This window comes from Haemaphysalis longicornis, unplaced genomic scaffold, assembly GCF_048455015.1.
Source record: "Haemaphysalis longicornis isolate Haplotype H1 unplaced genomic scaffold, Haemaphysalis longicornis Haplotype H1 scaffold_1, whole genome shotgun sequence".
Taxonomy (NCBI): domain Eukaryota; kingdom Metazoa; phylum Arthropoda; class Arachnida; order Ixodida; family Ixodidae; genus Haemaphysalis; species Haemaphysalis longicornis.
In genome coordinates this window covers 126,916,529-126,924,087 of record NW_027526203.1, presented here as the reverse complement: position 1 = coordinate 126,924,087, position 7,559 = coordinate 126,916,529, and the positions used below count along the sequence as shown (strand labels likewise).

Sequence of the window (7,559 nt, the reverse complement as noted above, 5' to 3'; positions counted from 1 at the left end):
GTGCTCCTGTATATATGTCTGTAAATAAAGTTTTTGTTATTAAAAAGAGACCCTGGCGAAGAAGCCGTTCGGAGCGGCTGTGTTTTTCCAATGATGCAAGCTGGAAACAGCGCATCGGCCTTTGGCCGAGGTACTTCATCGTCTGGACACGAAGAAAATACTTACAAGATCGTCCTTCCCCGTCTACCGACTGGCACCGTTGTCCTGAACACCGTTTTTCTGCATGCTTATCTCAAAGGCCGCCCGTACCGTGTTCCTGACTTCAGGGATGCTCTTGCTCGAGTAATGGATCTCAAAGACGTTATTAGCGTTGGTTAATACCAGATGAGCCATGTATGGATGGTAACGTGCGTCCGTGCTCTTGCGAAGCAGAAGCTTGTAGACCTCGGAAGTTTCCCCGTGAAGTCCTTCAGGGCCAGGCGAGGACTACAGACGATGAAACTTCCGAACACCTTATGGATGCATCTGAAGTGGTGGATGCTTCAGGAGAAGTCAGCGTCGCCCCAGGCCTGGCCACCGTTTCCCAGCAGTCTCCATCTGCAAATTTGGAGACCCTACAGCATGACCCTGTACTCCGGGAACCAAAACCACCCGATGGTGGGTTTTCAGATTCCAGGAAGTGCGGGCCAGTGGGGTCTGTCTTGCCTTCAGCTGAAGATTCCAGGGACTTTGATGATGTGGGCCCATCAAAGGAGGCCGAACTGCTTGAGAGCCCCTGTGACAGCGCATCGCTTCCCTGCAGCGGAGTGGCTAGAGAAGACAGCGCTACTTCCGAAAGCTTCACCAAGGCTGAGGATGGTTCGTCGGAGCCTAATGGTTCGCCGTCGGCATCGTGGGCTGATGCATCCTCTTTTTCTGAAGAGACGATGGACGCTGCTTCAGGGCCCCTAAAGCGGCCGGCCTCTCTTTATTCAGAGGAAACCTGTTCTGGTGCAGAGAAGAGGCAGGCGCCTGACCTTGCAGCCGTTTCAGGGGGAGATCCGGGAGCTAGCAGGTCAAATGTATGGCCCACCCCACGGAGGCACTCTCCGCGGTCGTCAAAAATTAGGGTGACTCCTTCTTTCGGTGAGGGGAGCGAATAGCTGATTCCTATGGCCAACTTAGCAGCAGTACACGTCACCTCACTTAATGTAAGGGGATTAAGACAGAGACGCAGACAATATCAGCTTCTGCAGCTTTTTCAGAGAAATTCTATAACTATTGCGGCAATTCAGGAGACCAAGCTAAGTACAGATGAGGACACGCAGGCAGCTCTCCAGCCCTTTTTATCTGAATACAGTGTTTGCGTTAGCCACTCGGTTGGCCTATCAGGTGGGTGTATGCTATTGGTTAGTAAAAACCTTGATGCTACTGTCCTTGCTTGCAAAGTGGATGATGTGGGGCGGTTTGTCTGCTGCGACGTTGACGTATGGGGAACTGAATGGCGCATTATTTGTATGCCCCAAACAAATTTACTGAGAGTAGGAGTTTCTTCTCCTTGGCTCAATTTTTGTGCACCGATAGAAGTGTGCTACTGCTAGGTGATTTTAATAGTGTGTGTACTGAGGAGGATCGTTCGGCAGGTAACTGGTGCTATGATTCCAGTGCCGCGGTTCTGAGTGACCTGATTAGTGAATACGGCCTAGTTGACATAGGAAGCGTCATAGGGAGCACTGTACACTTTACGCATTTTCGTCGTTTTTCTAGTGCCCGTCTGGACCGAATTTGTTTCAACGGGAAAGTGCTCCATTGAGCGTGATTATGTTGTTAGGCCAATATTTTTTACTGATAATTGCATGGTCTCTGCACGGATCGGTCCACGGGGCTGGCGCGCTCCTCCCATGCGTTGGGATTTGTGGAAACTGAACAATAGTATACTCTGGGACGGAATTTTTCAACACACAGTAGCAATACATTCGAACTTTCAAGCCTTAGTATTTTCCAAAAATGGGACTTTTTTAAACAAGAAATCAAAAACGTAGCTATAGAGGCGTCGGCTCGGTCATCCTTTTTGAAGCGACTTCACATGCGTGAACTCCGCAGTTCCTTGATGCAATTACATGAGGCTGAAAGAGCTGAGGCCGGGACATTTTTTGATGAAATATGCAATGTTAAAGCTCAAATGCAGCAGCATATGACTGAAAAATATCGGGGAGCCCTTGTTCGATCGAGAACGCGTAGGTTTTTGCAGGAGCCGCCAACACGACGCCCATTTGGAGATGAAAAGCAGACAGCGCTGGAAAAAGTTATTGCCGAAATTGAGTACGGGGGCCAAAGCTACTCTGATAGCCGCAGTATACTTGGAGCATTTTGTGCCTATTATGTAAAACTGTTTAGTGGCAACACGGGTACCTGTAGTACACCTGATTTTAATGTATTCCTTCAGCCTTTTCCTAAGCTCAGTGACGATGAGCGGGCTCTTGTGGAAGGACCAATTACGCTTCAAGAAGTGGAAATTGCCATTTCAAACCTGCGAACCCATAAGTCACCTGGACCTGATGGCCTCACTTCGGAGTTCTACCAAAAATTCTCGAGTATTCTGGCACCTGCCTTACATGAGGTATTTACAAAGGCCTATGAAGGTGCTGGCACGCAGGTTACAGATTGTAATCACAAGTCTGATAGGTTCGCACCAGACTTGCGGTATTCAGGGGCGGAGCATTCAGACCAGCATTCTTATTGCTCGTTCAGTACTGGAGTGCATATCCGATGGTGCCGGGCAGGTTGCGCTCCTTCAAATTGATCTTGCCAAAGCATTTGACAGGGTTAGCCATCCTTTCCTTTTTGCTGTTCTGGAGTCAGCTGGGCTTGGGGAAGCCTTGTATAAAGGCATATGTCTCTGTTATAAAAGCTGTACGACCCGGTTGATTATAAATCTAGAACTCTCTAGACCTATTCCCATTAGATCTTCCGTACGGCAAGGTTGCCCGTTGTCACCCGTTTTATTCGGTTTGTACCTTGAGCCCCTGTGCATTAGTATTCTCCAAAGCAGTGCCATTCATGGTTTCTCACTGGAAAACTGTGTAGTCAAAGTTTTAGCCTATGCAGATGACCTTGCCTTTTTTTTGTACGGAGAAGAAAAGTGTTTTGGAGGTAATGATGCTGACACAGCGGTTTTGCGATGTAAGTGGTGCTAAGGTGAACCTTGAAAAATCAAGATGTTTTTGGAAGGGCTGGTGGGGTACGCAGCCACGTCAATATGGAGGCATAACATGGGACTCTGAAACAATACAGTACCTTGGGGTTCCTCTACATCAGATTCGGAACACTGGACCTCATTGGTCTTCTTCACTTTCATGCTGAATTTTTGCGCAGCGTAAGACAAGGACAGATACAACAAGGAACACGAAGACCTTGTTGTATCCTTGTTCCTTGTTGTATCTGTCCTTGTCTTACGCTGCGCAAAAGTTCAGCATGAATTCTGAGTACCAACTAGCCCGCCTAACGGTGTTATTACTTCTTCACTTACTGTAGTGAAGCGTAAAACGCAGGCATGGATGGGGCGGGAGCTGTCTATATTTGCGCGTGCAGAACTGTGTAATGTATTTCTTGTCTCCAAACTTGTTTATGTTCTGCAGGTCCTTAGTTGCGCACAAAAAACGTCCAAGCATTTCACAGAGTGTTGGCTACCTTCGTATGGCGATCCAAGTGGGAGCCCATGCGCCGCGATAACCTCTTCCTCCCGTTAAGGTCTGGTGGTGTTGGTTTGGTGCATTTGTTTGTACACCAGCTCGTTTCGCGGTTCTTTTTTAATCAAAACGGCGGATTAAAAGTTTTTATTCAGCATAAATTCAGTGCTCATTTGCCTTTTTTATTTGCTACAACCCACCCCGCGAATCCTAGACCGTTTTGGGGCTTTCTGAAAGAGGTTGCTGACAGTTTCAAGTTTCTTATTGTGTGTTTTTCTCTCGAGTATTTGTACGGTCTCTCCAGGAAAGAATTGACGGGCATTTTAATTGAAAGTTTATTTCCAGTGCCCATTTACCGTCAACCATATCTGATGTTTTTAGATGACAGTGTGTTGAAGCGCGTCAAGAAAATGTGCATTTAAACGGCTGCAAAAACTTTCTTCTTTAAGTTGCACACATCAACGTTGCCTGTTAAAACATGGCTCAATAGTAAAGGTGTATATATGCCTTGGTCAGTAACCAGTCGGACACAATTGATCACTGCTTTGTTTTAAGTCTGGATGCTGTGTTTTTTTGGGATGTTATGCAGCGGACTCTTAAAAAGGACATAGACATCACCCCTTACAGTATACGATTCCTGCCAATGATGAAGAACTGTTTTGTGCCATATGACCTCTTCGTGCTGATAGGATTGTTTAGCCTATGGAAGTGTCGCATGATTGACCGCCACGCCGAGGAACCTCGTGGAACTAAGTCAATTTTTCGCGAACAATGTGCGCTTGTGTACAGTGTCTATGCGGCGTAATCGCAGCCGCCGGACTGGTTGCATCTTCTTGAAGCGTGTGTGTGCCTGCCTGACTTTTAAAATGTATTAGTGAATTTACTGTTATTGTAGTTCGGGTGGGACTTTAAGCTATTCGGGCTAGTTTCCCATGCAGTAAAGAAAAAATAAAATAAGAAGACACCCTGGCGTGGTCGAGCATTCAAACAAACATACATGTTGCCCGTTCAATATTGGAGTGTGTGTCTGATTCGGCAGAGCAGGTGGCCCTTATCCAAATTGACCTTTCAAAGGCATTTGATCGCGTTTCTCATGATTTTCTATTCGCACTATTGGCAGCGGTAAATTTAGGGGATGTGTTGTTAAAAGGCATTCAGCTTTGTTACAAACAGTGCACCACACAACTGGTCGTCAACCGCGTTCTGTCTAAGCCAGTTTCGATTAAGTCGTCTGTTAGACAGGGCTGCCCCCTTTCACCCTTGTTGTTTGCCTTATACCTCGAACCTCTGTGCCTTAGTATTCAGCAGAGTGAAAGAGTACGGGGCTTTTCATCGCTATCCTGTGAGGTTAAGGTCCTTGCTTACGCGGATGACATTGCCTATTTTTGTGCTGATAAAAAAAGCGTTAAAGAAGCCCTTAATCTCACCAGGCAGTTTTGTGGCGCGTCTGGAGCAGCTGTGAATATGGAAAAAACAAAGGGATTTTGGTTTGGTGAATGGGGTGCGAAACCGTCCTTATTTGGTGGCATTACTTGGGATAAGGACGCACTTCAATACCTAGGTGTACCTTTGCACCAAATACGAAACACCGGGCCTCATTGGTCATTGGCACTCCAAAAAGTCAAGCGAGCCTCTCAGGCATGGATGGGGCGAGAACTTTCTGTGTTTGCGCGTGCGCACGTTTGTAATGTCTTCCTTGTCGCAAAGCTTGTTTATGTGCTGCAAGTACTCCACTGTGCGCGTTCTAAAGTGCAAGCTCTACATAGAGGTTTTGCAACATTTGTGTGGGGGTCCCAATGGGAACCTATGCGTAGGGACAATTTGTTTCTTCCATTAGTGTCTGGGGGTGCTGGGCTGATACATTTGTTTGTACACCAGATTGTATCTCGGTTTTTCTTCTATAAGGTGACGCATCATCCACTTCTGCTCAACGTTATTCAACAGCGCATAAGTTTTCATTTACCGTTTTTGCTTGTCTCCACTGGTGAAGTCAGTACGAAACCGCCATGGGGGTTTTTAAAGGAGGTGGTTGACACCTTCAATTTCCTTACTGCGAGGTTTTCCCTGCAATATCTGTTTACCCTTTCCAGGAAGGCTTTGACGAACACTTTATTAGAGAGTCTGTTCCCAGTGCCGGTTTATCGCCAGCCTTACATTGGCCACCATAAGGACAGTGTTTTGAAGCGGGTCACACGTATGTGTCTTCCTCCAAATGCAAAAACGTTTTTCTTTAAGCTGCATACATCAACACTCCCAGTGAAAACATGGTTGCGCGAGAAAGGAATGTCTATTCCTTGGTCTGACAATTGCCGTTTATGCAATCAACCTGAAACCATTGATCATTGTTTTGTTTTGTGCCGGGATGCGGTGTTTTTCTGGGATGTGTTGCAACGAACTCTTAAAAAGGACATGGACATTACCCCTTATACAATTCGGTTCTTGCCTTTTAGAGATGTTACTGGAGTGCCCTATGATATGTTTGTTGTGATCGGATTGTATAGCTTGTGGAAGTGCCGCATGACGGACAGGCACGCGGAACCCCCTCGCCCAACGAAGTCCATTTTTCGGGAGCAAACTGCGTTGGTGCGGAGCATTTATGCGGCGCAAAGTGACCCACCAGAATGGCTGCATCTGTTGGACGCGTGCGTCTGCTTGCCAGAGTTTTAACGGACGGCTTATTTTAGCTGCAGTGATGTGCATCTTCTTGGATGACTCCTAACTTTCGTAGGCTGTATTAAGGGAAGTTTTCCATGCAGTAAAAAAAAAAAAAAAAAACTGGCGTGGTCGAGCGGTTGAGTGCCGGACTTCTGTTTTGGAAGTCCGTGGTTCGAATCCTGGCGAACCCTCGGTGATTTTTTTTTTTTTTTTGCGGTGAGGGTTTGATCAGTTTTTTTAACGGGGAATAGACATGGCGCCAGAGTACCTTGCCTTTTAACCTACAATTGACGTTCGACAGTAACCTCAGTATCGAGGCAGCGCTGACATTTATTTTGCTTATATTTTGAATTCATGAACGTGCCGTTGGTACATAACATGAAGGTTAAGTCAAGTAGCAAGTAAAGCAGTTGTGCGAAGTGCGTCTTCGTTTATCACCCTATCTTATTTTGTTCAGATTTGACCGTATGCTGACTCGAGATACATTTCGCAGCATTTCAATATTTGCCCGCCAACATGCTTAGCAATGAATAAAGACGCCAAGTGATTTTTTGGGGGGCTAAAGCTAGGGTCTTGATAATTGCAGTTCAAGAATCGGCAATAACTGCTCATAAACGACTTCAACAGGGTGGCATACGTGTCAAGCAACGCCCGCCGACGCAGCGACTGGGGCGCGGCTTCGCCGGTTTCGTGCGGTTACTCGCCCTCTCCGGCGTGTCGACGCGCTGCCGCCGAACGACGCCGACGCTCGCGCGGCGCGAGAAAGCGCCGATACGCTGCATGTGGTTGGGCCTTCACGTTGCGCGCGGCACCGTGTATGCCAGAAATGCATGCGTGCGTAAAGGCCAAAATACATGGAGCGAATATGCGATGAAAAGACGACGAACAACGCCGGCGACGTGCGCCCGACGCCCGGCGGCGGAAAAAACGTCGTCCGCCACCGATCTAGCTGAGTCAGAACACTTCGTCGGCGGCGGAGCGGCGGCGAGCGGCAAACCGAAGAAACCAATATATATACCGGCCGCTGCAGACGGCCGTTATGGAAGAGTTTGATAGACGTACGCTTGTCCCGCGCCTAGTCGAGCTAAAAAAAAAAAAAAAAACGGATTGTAAATCTGAGATTGATTGAGGAAGTTGTTGCAAGAAGTGAAGTCCACGCTCTTCTGATTATCTCAAGCCGCAAGCGCAACACGGACCCGACCCAACTACCGTGGCTCGTGTCGCCGAGATAGGCATGTACGATAGCTTCTATTAGGTTAAATAAAGAAAATCCGGCTACATAACTTGTATTAACAG

At 47.3% G+C, this 7,559-nt stretch overlaps 1 protein-coding gene across 1 annotated transcript; it reads left to right on the top strand.

Moving 5' to 3' along the window:
- Positions 1–5,032: 5,032 nt before the first annotated feature.
- Positions 5,033–6,352, top strand: LOC144165837 (uncharacterized). Its single transcript, XM_077695612.1, has one exon. The coding sequence runs from the start codon at positions 5,073–5,075 to the stop codon at positions 6,273–6,275; it is 1,203 nt and encodes a 400-aa protein (XP_077551738.1). The 5' UTR covers positions 5,033–5,072; the 3' UTR covers positions 6,276–6,352.
- The last annotated feature ends 1,207 nt before the right edge of the window (positions 6,353–7,559 follow it).